This window comes from Centruroides sculpturatus, unplaced genomic scaffold, assembly GCF_000671375.1.
Source record: "Centruroides sculpturatus isolate CEXI.00-Female unplaced genomic scaffold, Cexi_2.0 scaffold1179, whole genome shotgun sequence".
NCBI lineage: Eukaryota > Metazoa > Arthropoda > Arachnida > Scorpiones > Buthidae > Centruroides > Centruroides sculpturatus.
In genome coordinates, this window is record NW_019385506.1 from 17,221 (window position 1) to 40,560 (window position 23,340).

Genomic DNA, 23,340 nt, shown 5'->3' on the forward strand with positions numbered 1-23,340 from the left:
TTTGCGCCGTAAGAGACCTCCTGTTTAACATGGTTAATGATAATAGCTTACACCAACAGATACTAGAATTGGCACATCTTATCTGTTATAACTCTTTTTTCCAATTCAACGGGATCACGTACGGCCAAGGAAGAGGCGTCCCCATGGGTAGCCCCATCGCAGGGGACCTATGCGAAATAGTGGTCAGACAATTAGAAGATATAGTCATCCCTCAATACTCACCTAACATCTTACTATATAAACGATACGTGGATGATATTCTCATCTTATGGAGGATTGAGCCGGATGTTTCAAGGTTCGTTGATTCGTTCAATGATAATCCATACGGCCTGACCTTAGAGATCGATCAAGCTCACGCTTCTGAAGCCCATTTTCTCGACATCAACATCAAGTTCGAACAAACAACTACCCGTACAGAAGTGTACCGGAAACCAGGGGCTGAGCATCTATACATTCCAATAGGATCGTGCGATCCACCGAACTATAAAATGGCAGCCTTCAACGCCTTAATTAGGAGAGCATACTCGCATTCATCGGATCGGATATCCCTACATGCCGAACTAAGACATATTGAACAAATAGCCAACGAACATGGTTATCCCAAGATCGTACGTAAATTGATCCGCAAATGGCGCTGCCGAGAAGTAGCCCTTAACCAAGCACCCAAGGAAGTTCCATCTAACATCATCCCGGTTACATACAATCCGTACCTGAAATCAATTTACAACACAATAGCGAAGAAAAAGAATATTCGCATCGCGTATAGAAGATGCGCCACAATTTTTGACATTTTACGGAACGGGAAAGATACCCCAAACAAAGAACGACGCCCAGGGGTATATACCATCCCAATGATTGATCATAGATGGAACAGAAGCCTGATATACGTAGGATCCACTAAGCGCTCCTTAGAGGTGAGAATTAAAGAACACATGGCGGATATTCTACATGCAAGGCAAAACACCGCTCTTGCCGTCTATGCCTCGGATACGGAAATAGAACCGTTATTCAGCCAGGCCAAGGTAATCCGCACTACAAAGTACACACACCACCTTAGATGGCTAGAGGCCCTGTACATATGTATGGCTACGCTTAAAGACGACAATTGCATTAACAACAAAGACGAGATCATCCTGTCAACTGCATGGCAGGTGCTCGTAGACAAAAAGTTACGTTAATTTAGAACCAGCGAAGGGGCGCATGCGTCAATGACGCCAGCGATACGTACGAGAAAATTCGTAATGATGTTCTTTTTTCAATCAAATTTGAATGGCGTTCGCTTGGACATGTTACCTGAGGAAGAACTTAAAGTTCGAAAGCGCTAGTAATACTTCGTTTACAGAGAAGCACACCGGAAACAGGTTCATTGTACGTTGTTTTTTGATTATTCTATCCCGGTGTAGTGCAGTGCCGATTTAATTAATTGAAAATTACATTATGTGTATGTATTCAGATGTATATTATGCAATTTATTAGACATTGATGTAACTTGTAAACTTGAGCTAATTCTGGTTTTTTATAACCATTTTTGAATTCAGCAAGTTAAAATCATTAAGAAACATCTTGTTTTGTTTCCTTTGGAAACAAAAAGTTTTTATTTGTAGACCTGCGAATTATTAATGAACCTGATGAGAAAGTTTGTGAAAAATGACAGGGTCACCAACAAGCAGTTTCTAAAAATAGCTTTAAATGCTAATGAAAACTTGGTATATCTGAAGAATTTGGATATTGGTTTTGGAGAAAAAGGTTTTAAAAGAATTGAAAGTAAGTAACAAAGATATTCTTTGTTTTCTAAGTGATTGTCAATATGTGCTGACACAAAAAATTATTGAGAAGGGACCTGTCAAGTACAAATGTCTGAAGGCTTTGAGCAGTTTAGATCCAGAAATTATTGAAATGCATCAAATGTTGGAAAATTGTATTTCAATATTTTTTTATTAGAAGTTCTACATGATACAAACAGGATTGATGAGAAATGTGCTGTTAAAGCAAAAGAACAGTATGATATACTCTGCAATAAAGTGTCCATAAAATCCTATTCGACAAAGTTTAAGGACTTCATATCTAAAAGGAGTGATGATGATGGTCTGGACACATTTTATTGTGAAATATGAAGGATGATAGGAAACTGCAAGGTCTATTGTCTATTATCAAAATTTTTCTTTCTTTCTTACATGGGAATGCAAGTGTTAAGAGTGGTTTCTCAGTTAACAAATTGAGTGAAAATCTTAAGGAAAAAAATTTAGTTGCTCAATGCATAGTTTATGATGGGATCCATTTTGCAGATGGTATTGATCAAATAAATATAGACCAGAAAATTTTGTTAACAGTTAGAGGATCTAGACAGCGATATATTGCATCTCTGCAACAGAAAAAAAGAAATTCAGAAGCAGCAAGCATTTAGGGCTGAAGAAAAAAGAAAACTTACATAACAACTTAAGGATTTAAAACAACACAAGAAAATGTTAAGAAAAGATCATGAAAAGGAAGAAAAAGAGATTGAAATGAAAATAAATACACTTGAGGAGAAAAAGCTAAAACTATATTAATATAATAGTTCTTGTGTTTTGTGAATTGTAATTAATTTTTTATTTTCTAATTATCTGTATTTTGAAAAGAGAGAATACTAAGAAGTTTCTCTATATTTTGATTGCCCATTTTGTAAAAAATAAAAAGATTTTACAATAAATTAGATGCATTTGTTAGAGAAGCTATAGTATAAACTTACACCTATTCCTCTTTATATACAATTTATTTTTATGCAATTTTGAAATAATGTGGTTGACAAAAGAAAATAATTTTTTTTTACATGATTGATTTTTTTACAAGGGAAAAATGTTTTATTTGAAAATTCTTAAATTTAACTTTTTATTAAAATTATGCTGCTGTTTAAAAAAAGTTACTCTTTTTGTTGAAAGATTGGTTTTAAAATTACGTGTTTCTAAGTTAAGAGTTCATTTTAAGCACAGTACAGTACTATTTGTATATCAAAGAATACTGTTTGTTGATTTTATGCTACCTTGTATTTACTAGATTTACATACAAATAATAATGATAAATGATGATAAAATAAAAAGCTCATGTTTTATTTGTAAATTGCTTATTTTTTTCATTTCATTGAAGTTGTGGATTCTATCAAACATTTTTCTACAGGATATATATACTGTATTTGTTTAATGTGACAGTCTTTGAAACATATCAACTGTGATAGATGTACTCAATGTTTACAGTAAATAAAATGCTGTTTTATTATGTTGATATTCTACACCTTAAGTAATGTAAGGGCCAGGGAATTTGGACAAAGTTGGTCAGGAAAATCAGGGAAAGTCAGAGAATTCAAAACAAAAATTTGAGTAGGAACCCTGTATAAAAAATAAAAAATAATAAAAACATAATAACTTGGAAGAAAATGTGTTAAGTTAATTTTCTGATTTTTAAATTTATATGCTTTAAACAATTGGTTAAGTTAAAATAATTTTTGAGATGGAGTATTTAATAATGTTAATATTGCTGGAACTGTATAAAGAGAAGAACTTACAAATAATAAATAATCAAATTAATGTATAAATATTTTAGTCAAAATTCATTTATTTTCATTTCTTTATACAAAGTCAAATTATTGATATCATATTTTATAGTTAATAATTATTTTAATTTATCATCTCTGGTTATAAAAGTATCTTAAATAATTATTAAAAACTTGTAAATAAAAATATTAAATGTTCTTTAAATTATTATTAAGTGTTATTCTATTCAAATGAATAATTTTAAAATTTTAAACTTTTCTTTTTGATTATGATGCNTATATTATGCACTGTTATATTCCAACAAAATTCAATATGATTAATATTTCTTAGAATTTCAATAAATATTTAAATTAAGTCATAAATAAATAATTTTCATTTCACTTGTTTAATTGAATTAATATCAAAGATTAAAAAGTTATATATGGATAATTTATCCAAGAAATTTATGATAAATTTTATATGTTTAACTTTTTAACATTAATTTATATGCATTATAATATAGTATAATATTATAGTATAATATACTCACTGCCAAAAGCTAAGTACGGAACAATAAACGGCAAAAAAATTGACAAATACAGCTGTGATTGACACGAAATGTGGCAGGACAGTAGCAAATATGTTTATGCATGAAACAACACAAAGAATTAAATAGAAAAATGAGAACAATATTGAATTTTCATAAAGTATAAGATGAAATCATATTGGAAGATTCTCAATGGGATTGAGGTCTGGCGAATACGCCAGCCAATCCTTACGTGCGATTCCCTCACTCTCAAGGTAGTTATCGACGAGGGCAGCTCTATGGTGTCGTGCGTTATCATCCATTAAAATGAAAGCAGGATCAACTGCTGCAGCATACAATTTCACAATGGGTTTGAGGACTTCATCCCAATACCAGACAGCCGTCACAGAACCCCCTCGATAGATGTGCAGGTCGGTGCGATATCCCAACGAAATGCCTGCCCACACCATAATGCTTCCACCTCGGAATGCATGATGCTCGATGATGTTCTGGGGTCAATTGTGTGTGCCTTTTTCTTTCCATGCTCTTACACATTTGTCATCTGGCTCTAGGGAAAATCGCGACTCATCCGTGAACATAACATTGCCCCAATCATACATAGTGCAATTCACATGTTGTTGACACCACTTTAATCGTGTGCCTCTGGATTGGACGGATAGTGGAACACAAACTCGTGGTACCCAGGCGTACAGTCCATTCGTGTGTAGTCTTCGGCGCACAGTAGTAGTAGATATCATTTTACCAATGGCTGCTGCAACTATCGATGTCACACATGTAGAGATTGCTCTTTGATTCTGCTTGGCTACAACAGCAATATAGCGATCTTCTGCAGGGGTCGTAACTCTTGGGTGACTGGCCACAGGTCTTCAGACGATTGTTTGGCTTGTTTGGAATTGTTTCCATAACCATGAAATGACAAATGATGAACGCCAAAGAAAAGAGCAACATCTGTGATTGATTGTCCTGCTTCAAGGTGTCCCACACACCGTCAGCACTCATTGTCTGTCATTCGTCTTCTGGAAGTCATAGAAACACGTCAGTCATGCACACTAATTGTACAACAGTTCTCCACACTTTTTCCTGGCACTTACATGCAACTCCTCTCACACTTCAGAAGGCTGGCTTCTTATACGACTGCCTGTTTTGCATATTTCGCGACACATAACCATGATTGATAGTAATGTAACATATTTGCATACTTCCACCTACCTCTGCAGTGAATTGCAGCCTCTCAAATGCAGATTGCTTTCTGGACATTTTTAGCTCCATGCTTAACTTTTGGCAGTGAGTGTAGTATAATATGTATGAAATATATATTAATTTATTTTCTAATTAAACAATATTTAAAATAAATTTTTTATTTTAAATTGTTATTTAGATTGGATATGGAATCCCAGACAACCAGATCCTATTTATCTTGATATTTTAAAAATGTTCCAAGATAAAAAAGATTGTCCTTATTCAATTCATCAAATAGGTAAATATTACTTTCAATGAATTAATTTATAGAATCATTTAAAACATAAAATTACAATAAAATAATTACAGCACAAATGGGTGTGTCTGAAGGAAAGGGAATTGGTCAGTGGTTTGGTCCTAATACAATAGCTCAAGTTTTAAGGTAGATTAACAATATTAATGACGTTATTTTCAAATATATATCATAAAAATTATCTGTTCTAAACATTTTATATGTTAGCAATTAGTTAATATTATTCATCTTGAGATTTTTAGAGAGTTTTTTAATTTTTAATAGATTTAAACTTGCAGGAAACTTGCTACATATGATGAATGGAGTCATTTAGTTGTACATGTGGCTCTAGATAATGCTGTAATTACTGATGACTTAAGTAAGTTTGATATAATAATTTTAACAACATTTTATGATATACTGTACATTTTAAAATCGACTTTATTTTAAATGTAGAAACATTATGTAAGGTAAATCAAGAAAGTGAGTGTAAAAAGTATGAAGCAAATGAGAGTACTTCAATGCAAATTTCAAATAGTTGTTCTTTAGATGTCAATAGAAGTTCTGATCCAAATTGGAAGCCATTACTTCTATTTATACCTTTGAGATTAGGATTATCTGAAATTAATCCTGTCTACTTGAAAGCTCTTAAAGTAAATAAAAATTTTGTTCTATACTTTTACTATTTAATTAATTATATTGTAGAAATCTTACATATTAGTAAATAAACTGCTAATAATGTATAAATTTATTTATAAAAACTTTGTATTTAATTTTAAGTATTTTTTTCCTTTAGATAACATTTTGCCTAAAACAGTCTTTAGGAATTATTGGTGGAAAGCCAAATCATGCTTTATATTTTATTGGAGTTGTAGGTAAGAATAAGGAAACAAAAATTATAGATTTATAGTAAATTTATGTAATTTTATATATGATTTATTAATTAGATTAAAATTGTGTTAATTGCTTCTTTTGTTGTATGTGAGTAATACCACTAACTAATAAAATGTGGGAAATGAAGAGAAAAAATTAGAATGTACAGTTAGTTGTTTTACAAAATTTATACAGGAAAATATTTAAACTTCTAAAATATCTATAACCAACGATTTATATTTTGAGACATGACAATATTTATAGAAGAAAAAGAATAAATATTTTTATCTTGAAAACAATTCAATGAATTCTAATTATTAATTCTAGTAGCTATATTATGCACTGTTATATTCCAACAAAATTCAGATTATATAGTATAAGAAATACAAACTGTGATGAAATGTAATATGTTTATATAAGTATAATTAAAAATTATAGCTTTCATTATGCAACTTGAAGTCACTTGTCTTTCCATTTTCATCATAATTGCTTACACTTTATCACCAAGATACTACACTCTACATTGAAAATAAATCTTACAATAAAAAAACCAAATGCAGTTTTTTGTTTTGCTTGTTAACAGAAAATAATGTAGATAATTATATTATCACAATGCAAATTGTAACAAGAAGAAAAAACAAAATTTATTAAATTAACCAAAGAAACAAAAGGTAAACATTATAACAATGTAACAAAATGAATATAATACTCAGAAAATTTCTTTTAAAATGTTATAAAACTTGAAAAAAAATGCCAATGATTACTGAATTATCAAATGAAAACAAAAAATCCAACAATGAGTTGCATAACTTTCCTGGCCAAAAACTTTAAAATTGTGGTGATGTCATCTGTTATGATATTTTATTAAAAAACTTTTTATATTTATTAATTATTATAAAATGACAGAAAACTTAATTTTGAAGCTAGATATGAGTTTTTAAAAAATTGTTAATGCTAATAACAAGTAAAATCTTCATTAAGTCTGATTGCACTGGAGATATGACATGTGACCCCCCTTCTATCTCCCAACCCTTGACTTTTAAGCACCAAAATTTAATAACATCAATGCCCCCAATATTCAAACGCTGTGCAAAATTTCAGAAAATTTTGACAAAAGACACAGGAGTTATTAAGCTTCAGAGTGGGTAAACAAAATCATGCCCTCCCCATACACATACACTAACATCCATATATACAGAAAAAACTCCTGAATTTTTTTGAATTTTTCAACATTTCATGGTTCCGAGTCCAGAAATGTAAAAATCTTTGGAGTCATTTTTTGACCAATCACCATACTTTATATATAACAGCTGAGAAATTAAAAATTGTTCAAACTTGGCATGACTTCACTTCATTGCTTGAGGCATTTTCTCACAAAATCTGCCCAGTGGCATTTTCCACTTAACAGCACCATCAGGAACATATGGTGATAGTGTATGGAATCCAAATGTAGCTGTTTATCTCTCAAGAAGTATGGCATCTTTTGGTAGGAGCAATAGCTTCAATTTTGTAGCAGAAATCAGTACACTTTATAGTAGCTGAAGAATTGGTATATGAGCTTTTTGAGATTTCTTAGTCTGTATATGGGGAGGAAAACTCATACTAAGTCATATTGTTGATACAACATCTATGATGGTGAATGTTCTAATATCACTTGTGATAAACTCTGATTAGACCATTTTTGGCATTTTTACTTACACTTATTTTAATTTTTTTATATAGTAAGTTTATCTACAATTTATGATATTTCCATATAAATAATTATATTTTAGTTCATTTGTGGCATGGACCGGATTAACTGATCTTGCTGGCCTTAGTTTGGTAACCAGTGCAGATAGCAAGGTAGCCATAGAAGCTAGAGCATGATGATTATGAAGCAGGAAAAACAGAAAATAGCCCATATTATCCTTTCAGGAGTTGTAAGTAAATATCATGAAGATCAGAATTTCATTTCACCACCAATGCTCAATGTCTATGTGCATTGCTAATATATTGATTTTAGTTCAGTGAGGGTGTTTGTCTTAAGATGATGAGCCATTACCATTCATTAATGTACAATGCCAAAGATGGAAAGTAGCTCTTAGACCATTTTGACAAGAAAAGGTCAATCAATCTCTGTAATTGATTAACTTCTTTGAATCTCCATCTTTAGTATGATGTCATGAAATAAGAAATTTGCTATGTTGGCTGCTACAGCATATGAATATTGTGAAACATTCATATGACTATCTATATAACTAGAATTGTTTAGCTATAAGAACTATTAGTGTAATGGCTGAGGTAATCTATAATATAATGATGATGGTTTACTTGTTATCAGAATATGAAGTAGGAAATTGCCTCAGATGATACATTCCAATAGTGTTGAAAGATTCTTGTGGTGATAGAATCAGCACTGTCTTGCCTGAGGGACATGCTTATGAGATTAGCATTCTTGTCATTTTCGGACTTAATGTTTAATGTGTCACTCATTGTCATTCAATAATGATTTTGGGCTAAGCATTCATAAGTACAAGTAGGGATGTACCAATACCACAAAAGTATTGATACTGGCTGGTATTGGCATCAAGTATTGAAACTGGAAATCTTGCCAACTGTCACTGTTCAGTCTGTGGCTTGATTTTAAAATGCTTTGTGTAATTGAAACTTTTAATTTTAACATAAGTAACATGCTTTATTCTAGTTAGTTACTATTAACAAATTATTAAAACTGATTTCTAATATAAACTAAATGTTACCATTACTGTACCAGTTGATTTGAGATTTTAATATATTTTTGAGTTTTTCAAATAATCGACAAGTTATTTATAAACAGTAATCTGAACTCTAAGCATAGTGTATGTATATTCTGAAAATAAAATTTGATGTAATAAATTTATTGATTTTGGTCATTAATTTTACTATATAAGTTTAACTTAACCAAAAATAGTGTAAAATTGGTTTTGGTTTCAGCTAAAACTGATTTTAAAACAAAAATCTGATTTTGGTTTTGGATTTGGCTGCAAAATCCAATTTCGGTTGGATCTTACCTGTCTGAAAAATGTAATGATACCAGATCCAATATTTGAGGAAAAGTATTGGTATTGAACTAAAGTATTGAGTACAAAAAGTATTATGTTGAAGGAAAGTAATGATATGGTACCTGTATTGGCAGTATCAGGACGTCCCTAAGTACAAGCATATTCTAGGTGGCTAGGTTGGATCATCACAGTAAGCTTTGGGAATGGCACTTTGTAGAGATCATAGGATGACAAAATGCCAAGAAAATCCAGTGGGATGATAGCTGTGTCAGTATAATATTCTGTAAAAGATGTGAAAATGTTGAGATATAGCATTGGTGTGGCCTAGTAATTACATTAGGATTTTCATGTTCACTTGCTGATTATGCTGTTTATCTTTTGATTGTCTGAGCATTATTAAGCTAGGAGAGAGAAGATTTTGCATTAATATGTTTGTCACTTATTCACAGACTTGTGAATAAGGTTGATACTGTATTTTTAAAGAAATAGTTCCTAAGCATTTACTGGACAAGTTGATCTAAAGGATCTCATAAATTAGCCAGCCAGTATAGCATGATAATCTATAACAATTTGGAACAGACATCCATATAGATACAGCCGAAGTTTCTTAATAAATGATAAAGAATGAAAGAAACTTTTCCATAATGATAAGGAACTGTCCAGCAAGATACTTCATCATTGTGGAACAGTGTGTATCTATATTGTCAGGGTTTGAATGACAATGGTCATCTATCCTCAGGAACAGATGTATGTGTTTCTTCATAACAGAATTTAGTTCTGATAGTTGACACAGAATTGCCAATGTCCATTGCATTTTTTTTACTGAAATCAGTGGGGGTTACCAAGGACTTTTGGAATAACACACTTCAACATTTTGCTGACTTTTTATTTTTGATTCTCTAATCATCTAATAAAATTTTTACTGTTTGCTCAATGAGTGTTTTCCTGTCAAATCTGAAACCTCATTCTGACTGTAGCCTGCCTTCTTGAGGCATTGAAGTTTCATACTCTGAGAAAAGAACCAACAAATAATGATGACTGTTCAGATGTTAGATTGGTGCTGATCATTGGTTGAAGCAACTGTTGATTATTGGTTTATCTCTTTCAATAAATTTGTTTTCAGATTTTCATTTACTAATGCAATAATGGTAAATGTCTCCCAAATAAGTGCTGGAGAATAGCATTTGTAGTTTGGAATGATTGTTGGTGACCCAAACTTTAACTGTCAAACAGTGAAGCAAGAATGATCCTCTCTTTTTCCTCTTTTCTACATTAGGTGGCAGTATTCATCAGTTTCTCAATTGTTGAGAGTCACAGGCAATGGGTAGGGCAGTGGCTGTAAAAATCAGAAGTTGAGTGTCACACAGTTAATGCAGACATAATTGACAGAGATGATGATTCAGTTTAAAATGGACAAGTTGGTCCTTATGGTCTATTAGGGTCAGTTCTCTCTAGGAAATCATAGAGAGGAACATATTATGGTTATAATGTTCCCACATCAAAAATTTGATGGAGATGGTTAATGAATTGGCCTGACTTGGACAGTACACTGTCCAAGAATCTTCAATGGTGTTCTATCCACATTAGAAATGATTGGCAATATTGGAATTAGTGCCTTGCATAGTTTAACCTGTAGGATGTTATGCATTATTGAAATTTTTGATTTGGTGTCCACAAGGGCTTGAGTGTCATGCATAAATAGCAACAGAAATGAATCCATAATGTAAAGATGTGGTGGTGGCTGTGGAAGGGTTTTGGCAGTGTAAAGCCACTGTACCTCCTGAGGATGCTCTCTATGGTGATAGCAACTCTGGTTATTTCTTAATTTGTAAGTGATCAAAATTATGTTCTTCGCCTGAAGATGACATTGATAAAAATGTAGAAAGTGCTTATGTAGATTAGATAATAAAAACTGTTTAACACTGATAGACAGTAGTTATTTCTTGTTTTAATGGATAATATTTCGGCATGGTGATCTAATAGATGAACAGGTCATTAGACTATAGTTGCTATACAAGTTGCTACACAGAGTAAGAATGTATATTTGCCACACAGAGGCTCAATACTCTTCATAAGACTCCTTAGGTATTGGCAGTAGTCTAGTAGTAGACTTTGTGGTAATGTGGAGAATCATAGATAGAATGTTGTGATGCTGGAACTAGTTAACAATGTAGTATTTGTTTTGGCAGTAGGGTTGGACATATGTCCTGCTTGTCTTCAATTGAAGCAGATAGGAATTTGATCAAATATGTGTGCATTATATTCAGCCGGTCAATTTGTTGGTGTCTATGGCAGTCTTCTGGTGGTTCTATTCTCTATTAGCAAGGCATACTGAAGCTGTTACTATCTGTTACAGTCATCAGGAAAGACATTCTGCTTTAGTTTTACAGTTTCTCATAGGTTATCTCTCAGATCAACTTCACTACGTCATCACTTAGGCTCACTACAGTTACATTCGGAAGTTGTGGAAAGTTCTAGTTCAGCTCACTTGAAAACACTTGAAATTTTTAATCTGGCAGCAAGTCAATACAAATTTGACTGTAGTAGAAACATCAAATGCACTAATTGCATTTGATGACGTTAGAACAACAACAAGTTTTCTAACTTCTTGTTGTTGGGCATATTTTGATCAACTACTTGTAAAAAGTAAAGGTGATAATTGATGTAGGTATAATCCACTAGCATCAATTGCCTACTGAGCTCAGGTTTCCAAGCAAAGTCTTCCATTGTGTATTCTCTCTTGACAGGTCCTGAAAGCATCATAGAAAATGCTATGGAATGTTACGAGGCGTGTCCGGAAAGTAAGTACTGTTTTGTTCTACTGCCATTACAGTGGTAGTATCGCAGTTCAGCACCTGTGCACACATCTCTCTGGTTGATTGTCAATCCAGTGATGCCATTACAGCCAGATTGTGTTGTTTTTCCACGTGTTAGTGAGCGTTCAAAATGTTTAAGACTATTGCTGATCCCACTGACTGTGAAATGCATTCTGTAATACGATGTTTTGAATGCAAAGAATGTTAAGCTAGTTGAAATTCATTGTCAACTTGTAGAGATTTATGGTGAAAATGTAATGAGTGATGGAATGGTTAGAAAGTGGGTTCGACAATTCAATGCTGAACACACTGATGTTCATGACGAAGCATGGAGTGGCTTGCCTTCTGTTGTCAATGATGGTTTGGTTGCAAAAGTGAATGAAAAAATTCCTGAAAACAGACGGTTCATAATAAGATTGCTTTGTGATGAGTTTCCACAAATTTCAAATACTGTTTTGCATGAGATTGTTGCAACAACCGATGTTCAGCAGTGGCTGTCTTTACTGGCGGCATCTTTCTTTGAAGAGGATATAGACAAGTTGGTGTCCCGATACGACAAATGTCTGAACAATGGTGGTAACTATGTAGAAAAATAGTTTCAGACATGCTCTTTCATGTAAAAATAAATTTTGTTTTGAAAAAATATTTTTTATGCGAGTTTTTCCAAACCAGTACTTACTTTCCGGACATGCCTCGTATTTAGTTGCTGATCATTGGTAAATCACAATAATGTAAAGTTTTTTCCTCTAGGAAGAAGAAGTAGACACTTTCTCATTTATCTTGTTGTTTCATTTATCATATTGGGCAACACTCTTGTATTTTTTTAACCAATGACAAACAACTTTATTCCTTTAACTTTTGAAGATGTAGGATTTTTGACAGGATTGTAGAATGTTTATAGTGGCTCAAATGGCCAATGTTGGCAAGTTATGGTCTCTGATCTTCATTCATTATGAAGATCAAAACATCACATCTAGTAGATATCTATGCTTTATTCACTTGAAACAGTTCTACACCTCTTCAGTTTACGAAGAAGTAAATTTTATTTCAGAAAAAGAAAATTCACTTTCAGAAAATATAAAATCATTTTCAGAAAAAGTAAATTGATTTTAAGATAACATTAAGTTAACATCAATTTAAGTCAATTTTAAGCAATGATAATTTTTGAATGGTAATTATATTATTAGCTAATGTATCTGATTTCAATTGAATTAATGCTGTATTAAATTATTATAAATAAATTGTGAAATTATCAGATAAAAATTAACTGTAACATATGTATATATAAGTAATGTAACATACCAAAAGTACCAAAAAAAAAAAACAAATCAAACAAATGAACATTGCACAAAATTATATTATATTTAATTACAAGAAAACTTAATTCTTAGGAATGACATTTGTTGTAATTAAATATAAGAAATATAATACTATACACTAGAATGATGCTTCCTATTGCCTCAATACATTGCTGGATCATCTCTTGCTAACACAACTGTTTAGCATGAACTGGTGAAAGGTATATCTTTCACCAGTTCATGCTAAACTGACAATGGTACATTTCTCTATTCTTCCTATAGTATGTTCAGCAGTTTATGGAATGATTTAAATAAATAATTTTGGCTTAACTCATCCTCAGATGTTCAAAAGAATTGAGATTGGCACTTTGAGTTGGCAGTTAAATATTGTTCTTTTCAGACCAAGCCAGGATGGTGACTGCAATATAACAATATACTGAAAGTATCAATCCTTGTCTCTACAATAGTCAATGTGGGAGAATTTCACTGTTTAGGTAATAATAAACATATATTAAGGTTACCATGAATGATAATGGGCTTTCACCACTACCTATTGAAACAAGATTACTCTAATAGCACCATACTTGATAGGCCACTTTTTTGACATTTAACAATAATGCTTTGTTCAAATTCAGACAGCTCTTGCAGCATTTCACAGCCTACTTATATGCATCTACCTGGGATGTTCTACTTACTGTCCACAAATGGGTTGACAATTAGAACAGTGCATTCTATTGTTTAAACAATATCCAACTACTTTTTGGTGAACAATTTATTTTCATCAATAATTTGTTAGATTAATAATTTTAAAAACTTATGATAAATACAATTATAACAATAAATTATTATTTCAAATTATCATAATCTTACAATATTGTTATTAGTAAAGGTGTAAGGAATTTAACAATAAATATTTAAAATCATTTGATAATGATAATGTCTCCTACAGTTTAACTTAAAAGCATGTTTATATTTTCAAACAGGTAATGAAGTAGTATATTTAGATCCTCATACTACACAGCAAGCAATAGATACTTCCTTAGAAATACCTAATGACAGTAGTTATCATTGTCCATATGGCAATAGTCGAAGAATGAATTTGAATCAAATGGATCCATCGGTGGCATTGGTAAATTATTTTATTTATTTTAATTATTTTATTTTATTTATATTAAACTTTATAAGAAAAAAGTAAAATATTTTACATATTTTGAATTTTGTATATTATAAATAAATAAATATACAAAATTACCAGCTTTTAAATACTCCAGCAAATAATTTAATATTGTAAAATGTTTTCGATTGTCTTTAATGATCTTCATCAGTTAAACATTAAAATAAAAAGAACATTAAAGAAATAGAACAAAAATTAAAATTACGAAAAATAATAAGTGCGCATGCATTTTGTAATGTTGTGCGTTTACGGAAATAAATACAAAAAAGAATAGGAATATAAGAATATAAAAAGCTCAACAGTTTCGCATTAAAAAAGAAATTAACATCTCCTAAANCAGATAAAACAATTTACCACAACAGACCAGACATCACACTCATTGACAAACACAATAAAATCACATACATTATAGACATAGCCATTCCAAACACTCACAGTGTACAAAACACATGCATTGAAAAAATTAGCAAGTATACAGAACTCGCCCAGGAAATAAGGCATCTGTCGAGGATGGAAAGGGTGCTTATTGTACCCGTTGTTCTCTCCTGTTCAGATGTGATACCACACACACTACACAAAAGCCTGGGAACATTACAATTGAATAGAAGTACATACATCACACTACACAAAAGCCTGGGAACATTACAATTGAATAGAAATACATACATCACACTACAGAAGGCCACTATATTGAATACATGCCATATTGTTAGGAAATTCCCAAATACTGACACTGACACATTTATTTAATTTTAGTTTTGTTTTGGTTGCTATGCCTTGATTTTGGTCCGGCATAGTACACAGCCACCAGTGTGAACTGAGTATAACTCACAAAACCCAACATAATAATAAGTTATATAGGTTAATAGGCATTACGTAATTTTATTAATAGTATCATATGTTTTTGAGGGAAATAACATTTTGCTGTGCATTGAGACATGTAGCGTCATCGGTGTGTCGCAAGTAGAAAAAGGTTGTGGAACACTGGCCTAGATAACACAACCTTATCATACTCATCTTCACTTGCCTAATGTCAAATCAGTATTGTATTCCTGTCAGCAAATACAACTGCATTTATTCAACCATTGGACCAAGACATTATTTGAATCTTTGGTTTTTTACTCATTTATGACTTATGGTACAAATTTTGACACCCATTGGAAAAAAACTTATAGTCTTATTGTAAATAAAGATTTGGTTTACATGCATCTTGGTTTCACATTAATTTGTAAGTACTTTATGCACAGTAAATAACTTGTAATATAAGTTACCTTACTTTTAATTTTGAAAAACTGTTGTAGACTAACAGCTGACCTTCCTACTGAGTACACCTATAGGTCTACCTTTTGGGTTCTCCAAGTATATACTTATAGAAAGGTTTTACTGTATTATGCATTTATTACATGGGTAGGCTGAAAAGTAATGCACACATGCTTGTAGAACACTAACAAAAACAAATAGCAAGATCGGGCAAAAAGTACATTAAAGGACAATTCTTAAGCTTCAAAATCATATATTTATTTTTCAACATAGTCACCGTTAAGGCTAACACATTTCTCCCAACGTGTAACAAGTTTTTTCATTCCATCACTGAAAAATTCTTCCGACTTTTCTCGAATCCAGGACTTGACAGCTGCCTTCACCTCATCATTTGAGGTGTAATGATCACCCTTGAGGTCTCTCTTGAGTAGAGGAAAAAAATAAAAATCACAAGGCACAAGATCGGGGGAATAAGGAGGGTATGGAATCGGTTCAAACTTCAGGTTTCGCAGGTCCTCTGCAGTTGCACGTGAGGTGTGTGGACGAGCGTTGTCATGTTGCAAGATTATTGGTGCCAGGCTGCCTCTAACATGACAAACTCAACATCGGAGGTGTTTTAGAGTCTGTATGTACTGAGAAGAATTAAACATTGCAACGAGGGGCAATGGTAATTGTCTGTGGCAGTGATCGGATGTCCGCTGCGTGTTTCGTCAACAATTATGGCTTTTCCAGGCTCGCAACCACGAAATTTTATTATCCATCAATTTACAGTAGACCTATCAACAGCATTGTCATCATAAACAGCCTTTAAACGATGATGAATCTCAGTAGGAGTCACTTTTTCAGCAGTTAAAAATTCGATAACAGCACGCTGTTTAAGTCGTGTTGACATAGCACTAGAACATGTCTCCATATTTCCACTTCTCAAAGTATACTGAATGAACACAACAACCTCAAACTGCACATGCACATAGAGGGGAAATGTTACTTCCATACTGCCACCTGGCACGCTTCTGAAAATCATTTCGTTTGTGCTCTACAAGCATGTGTGCATTACTTTTCAGCCTACCCTCGTATTATGGAAGAAGAATATGTCTTATAATCATAAACTTTTTAAAAGCATTAATTTTTATGTCTATATATTTGTCATAGTTGTCTTAATCTAGTAGTAGTCATGTGAATTTTAAAATATTATTAATTTATTTGTTCTCTATTTTGCAATATAGTCTGTTCCAACACTCACAAGAGGTACATTTCAGGATTTCTTCCATAAATTAAATTTTATATAGCTTGGGAATAATTAGTAATACAGGGTGTCCCAAAAGTTTTCATACAGTGACACAAATCAAGCCCACCAGTGGCTGAATAAATAAAACCATTGAACACTGGTAGTTGGTCATTGGTTCGTGCCTGATCAATGGGCTGGCCACCATGCAGTGTTCTGGGTTTTCTTCATGTGTCTAACACCTAAATGGAATCCAGTTTCCACATAGGAAGTCCTGCTAAAAGTTACCCCATTGACAGATCATCCTTGCGTTCTGTTGCCTTACTCTGTCAATCCACTGACACAAGTCTTAATGCTGACATTTTAATGTTTGGTGAATAAAGTTACATTTCACCTTTTTATGTATGGAAACTTTTGGGACACCCTGTATATTGGTACTATTCTCTGATATGCCAAAATTATAAAAATTAGACAATGTCTTCAGAGGAAAGAAGAAAAATAATTATATATTATAAAAATTAAAAATCTTATTTTGAGATGATAATGAACTGGCCAAAGTGGTACATGAGAAAAGAAAAAAACATTGTTAATGTTTAACCATTTTTATGTATGTTTATTATTATAATTTTATGATCCAAGTCAGTTACATTATCATAAAATTATACAGAAAGTATCTTTACAATTGTACCAAACAATATCCAACCTTGAAACTATTTACAAGCTTATATAAGTTAGGAACTAACTGTACTGTATCTGAAATTTACAGATATTTTGATACTGTAATGTTTGCCATATACAGGCATAATTCAATTTAGTGGAATAATGCTACCAAATTAAATTCTTAGATATGAAAACAAATTGATATTTTCTTATATTTAAGAAGATATTTTGATTGTTGCTCAATACATCTCACACCTCTTTATATATTTTAATCAATCAAAATAGAAATGTAATTACCAATTTATAAAGATTGTGTGTTCTTAAACACTAATTTTTAATGTTATTCTATTTTAATAAAAATAATTTTCAGTCAAAAGTTAATAGTATGCAATTCAATAAATTGAATCAGATTGTTATTACACAGATGTTAAAAATATAGACTTGTAATTAAAATGCACAATATCAGAAATATTAATAATAATGAAATATCAAAAATACAGATAATTTTTATTGATATATCATCAATTAATGATAAAGTAGATTTTAACAAAGGTAATTGAAATACAGTATATCAGTTCTGATTAGTATAAAAATGCAGAACAAGATAATTGTAATGAACATTTTAATTTTTTTATCTTTGATTGTTTTTTTCTTTTTTGCTAAAATATATATTATGTATTTTTAAAATATTTTATTTATTGTAAATTTAAAAAATTAAACAATATTTTATAAATGGAAATATTAAATTCTTATTATTAAATTTTTATTAAATCCTGTGCAACTCCTTTTAATATGCAATTTGTTACTCCAGGATAACCTTTTGACTGAAAATTTTTTATCATTCAAATGATTCAAAGGTCAAATTATCTCTTAATTTTGTTAAGTGAATTTTTAATAAAAAATAATCATTTAACAGAATTAGGAGATATTTATTTTACATACTAATATTAGCATAATGAATCCATTTCTACAGTTTAAATTTGCATATAAATTTTCCAACATTATAGTTAAGTGATTTTTCTTAAAACTATATGCTTGTTATCAAAACTATGTAGAAATTATCACTTGTCAATTAAACTCAAATTTGAACTGTTAATATATGGTTCAATGAGATGGAATGTCATAAACATTGAAGTCAATCATTTCCACTCAAGGTAATAGTCAAGATTAGTAGTTCCCAAACTATGACTCCTGGATAAAATCTGACCTGTGGTATGTTAATCCAGTCAACAAACATATTTGGCACATCACTTAAAAATGATAGAAATGGGTCTGCTTTTTGTATATGTAGAGTATACAAAATATTCATCTACATGGTTTGTTCATCTACATTGACTTGTGTGCAAGATGGCAAGATATGGCAAGATTCTAACAATGGTTAAGGAAGTCAGCAGAATATCTCATAGTGATACCTGTCTTGACTGAATAGAAAGATACTATAGGGAAATTGGTCAGACAATTCTCTCTAGAGTCTTCTTCAGCCACTGAGGCAAATGTTTTAAAACAAAGTACAGTATATATATTGAATACTTAGGTCTTCCATGCAAAAAAAAACTGCCAAGTTTTGTATTCTCTTTTACTCGTCTCACAGATTAACTTACTTGAATTGGTGCAGACACTATTATTCCAGAAGCTAAGAGTAAATGTATGCAGTTCACATATGATATTTTAAAGAACTGGTTCTCAGCTGGAAGAACAAGGAACCAGCTGCAAATCAATCCTTGATTGTTCTCTCTCTAGATTCAGAAAAAGAAATTTTTTTGGTGGTGATTAATTTGGGCATCATCTTATTAAATTGGTAAATATCACTTTACATGTTTGTAGAAGGCATTTTGCTCAATTTCAAGTACAAAATTCAAAATGTATGTAAAGCTTTTCCAGTGTGTTATTGGACTTCAATTTCTTTTTAGGGAATGTCCATAAATGACATCCATACTGGAAGGTGGGAAGGGGTTACAACAAGTTGGACAAGGGGGTGAGTAGGGATTAAACTTCAATGGATGTCCAGTTTATTTCATTAAATTCTATACAGTTTATGAATTTTATTATTCATAAAGTGATAAAGGTTTTGAGGAGGATTGAGTTTTGTTGAATGTCCAAAGAGGGGAGGGGATTGTGGAAGCTTGGACAAACTGGGACAATGGGAGAGTAAACATTTCAAGAAAAATGCAAATGTAATTTATGGACAGTCCCTTATGACAATAATATTCATAAAGTTGAAATTATTTTTATGATTATTATTATTCATGATAAGAATTTTGGCAAAAAATATATTTCTTTTGATATGAAGAAAGCATTCAGTTTTACATTTTGCTAATTATTGAAATTCTCATGAAAAAGTTTTCTTTATTGTTTCTCATAGAGTAGTTTTCATTTGCATTTCATTAATTTTTTAAACTGAGTAAATATTATTGGAGAGCAAATTTTTTTAATATCCAAAAGCAGTATGAAAAAATATGTTTCTTTTTATACCATAGTATAATGAAATCCAAATACAGTGGGTGATTGGTTAACGAACAAATCAGATAAGGAACACTTTTGCGAAAGATTTTTATGTTCGGATAATGAACAAAAAATGTTGTGTTTGTTCTGCGAGATGTTCGGACAATGAACATCTCACAGAACAAACACAAGAAGAAGCAACGTAAAATAATGAATACCAATTGGTCTTCCCTTGTCTTCAGGCAACAATTCAAAACTTTTCAGAGTGCAGGAGATATCGACATTGACGCTCAACCCGGTATATACTGATTGGATAGTATTCCTCTGAAAATTGAAACTCTCCCTTGTAATTCCAGCCTTTTATTTTTCTGACAGAAACAATTCTTTTATAGTATTTGTGAGACTGTTGGGCAGGCACTCATTAAGTTTTGCATCGGTTTTTATTTTTGAAAGGTGAGAGTATAATAGCAAAGGTGGGCAGAAGATGTCTGATGTTGCTGGGCAGTATGGCTTGAACAGGTCTACAGTAGGCTGCAGTTCAATCTTATCTAAGAAAGATACAGTATAATCAAGAAGACTCAAGNAAGGGGGCGGTGGATTGAAAAAGTTTGAGAATCACTGCTGTAGATAAAGAATCAGCATCCCTATGATTGATACAAGGTGTTTTCACTTGGGCTTTATAAATTTCAAGTTTTTCAAGATGTTTGATGGAGTGCTTGTTAGACGTGGGTCTAATAATGGAAGCTTGGCCCCATATAACCTCAACTTCCTGTTGGTTGGTGTAAGATGCTAAAATGGTGCTATAGTTGTTTTTTCTAATAGAGTATTTATGTTCTTTGATTCTTTGTTCCAAGCTACTCAAAGTAGCACCTACATAAACACCCTTGCTTCTGTAAGTAGACTTTCTGGTTGAAGTGTAAATAGTTGTTTTTGGTGATGAAGATCAGTGCTTCATGAATGTCTAGCACCTGTTGAACCATAAAACCTTTTCTGAGGAGCATAGTGTTGGCTAGCATTACGGCTTCAAATATAGGAACAGATGGGTATAGGGACATCATGTCCAGTTTGTAGAAGGTGCAGATATTCCCATGTACTTTCATCATGTTGGAATTAATGATGGTCTTGGCATCTATAGAGGAAAGCGTGACATGCGGTGAGTCCGGAAGCAGCTCTTGTAGAAACTTTGCAAGGGCTTTTTCCAGGTGGTAAGTGGGATGCGACCTTTTGTTTACTAATGGTCATAATGGCCAGTTTTCTTTATGCGTTTTTGGCTGAAAAAACAGCCTAGGGCAGGCAACGTTGGAGGGAGGATTGAGGCGTCCTGGTAGTGTCAAGGCTATTCCTGGTAGTGCTATGACTTTCTTTGCCCTTTGCAGTACTGCTGGTGTTGGGTCACTGTTTATCTCCACAGAGCGTGATTGTAACAGAAAATCATTGGCTCTAGTGATAAAGTCATTCTCTTTACACAAAACAAATCTTTTGTCCTTGTTCGATACTAAGAGCCTCAGATCGTTCTTGGCAAGGAATTGCATTACTGACTGGTGGTTTTTGTGACTTTTTGGTGCACCAGAGATTTGCTTTGTTGTAGCAAGTTTTGTGATGACTTCTAACTCCATTTGCTGGTACATGGGTCTGGCAGAATTTTAAAACTACTAAGGTGACTGAGACTAACTGGTTGAAATTGAGCTTGTAGGAGGGGAGATATACTTGGAACCTTGTTTCAGTGTGTTATGCACAATTACAGGCACATTTTATTCTGTATAGTTATAATATGGAGTGGTTACTGCTGCCGTTTTTTGCGCACATGATGAATTGAGTAGCCACTGGAGCTTTTTGTTCAACCTCTTTTTAACCTTCTGCGTGGAGACCGATATTATACTTTGTACTTTGCCCAGTTGAACATACAATATGGAGAGGTCACGGAGATATATAAGGGCAACAACAAGAATGATCGCTTGCCGTATCGCAGAACATCAGGAGGATATAAACAAAGGAAGACAAACCACAGAGCTTGCCAGAAAAGTTCTACAGCAGAGCTATAACCCGCTATGGTCAAAAACAGCATTGCTCAAGTGCTGTAATAACAGAAAGATTACATTTATTTGGGAAGAATTCCTCACAATGACCACAGATGCATGCAATGTCCCCACCCTCGACTTGCCCGAAATATGGGTTACTTTATACCGGTGTCTAAACAACCAAACGCGCCAAGAGTCGCAAAATTAGCATGATTGCTCTTCAACGCATGCACTGCCAGTCGTGTGGATTTAAGAACTTTCAGATGCCTGCAAAAGCTTGTTGCACATTACCAATGGAATTACTGAATGTTAAATTTAAAAACTGCCAAGAAAATGTCTTCCGTTTTCTACTTGGAACACTCTGCATGTTCTATTTCTTTAAATTGTTCTTTTTTGCCTGAAGACGATGAACTTATACTCATTGAAAGTACTTACAAGATAAGAAAACTTGTGTTAATGCTGAACTCAGTGCTAGTTATTAAGAGACTATACAATTTTGGCATGAGTTTTTATTTAGCTATTTCTGTAATATTTACATATTACAGTTGCAATGTGTATTATTTTATTAAATTATTTAATTATTAAATAATTAAATAATTAAGTTTCTATAGTTCATTTGTAAAATCACATATAAATTTTAGTTATATTTATATTATTTTTAATTAGATTTTTAAGATTTATTTTATGAAATACAATTTTAATTAAAATGGCTACTATTTCAATGGCTATTAAAATGGCTACTATATTCAAAAACATTTTCAAGAAAATCACAACACACACATTACAGAATACATCGATACACTAAAACAAAAACTTGCAGCCAAAGCACGTAGACTCAAATGATACAAACATGTACACTACGAAAACAACAAAATAAATTATTCACAAACAATGATAAACTTTTCTACAGACAAATCAGTACCAAAACAAACACCGATACACAGCACAGTGGCACACCAACAGAAGAACTCACAACTTATTGGTCTTCTCTTTGGTCCAATGCTGTTACACACAATGCTGATGCAGGCTG

General features: G+C 32.2%; 1 protein-coding gene across 2 annotated transcripts in view; it reads left to right on the plus strand.

The window, feature by feature from the left end:
- The first annotated feature begins 4,149 nt into the window (after nt 1-4,149).
- Nucleotides 4,150-23,340, plus strand: part of LOC111639637 (cysteine protease ATG4A-like) — a 23,311-nt gene continuing 4,120 nt past the window's right edge. The window contains exons 1-6 of one of the 2 annotated variants that reach the window (XM_023385536.1): nt 4,150-5,530; nt 5,602-5,674; nt 5,824-5,903; nt 5,981-6,177; nt 6,321-6,399; nt 14,515-14,660. In XM_023385536.1, coding sequence (XP_023241304.1) covers nt 5,485-5,530; nt 5,602-5,674; nt 5,824-5,903; nt 5,981-6,177; nt 6,321-6,399; nt 14,515-14,660 — 621 coding nt within the window. In that variant the 5' untranslated portion in view covers nt 4,150-5,484. The remainder of the gene's footprint in view (nt 5,531-5,601; nt 5,675-5,823; nt 5,904-5,980; nt 6,178-6,320; nt 6,400-14,514; nt 14,661-23,340) is intronic. The other variant, XM_023385537.1, reaches the window with a different exon arrangement.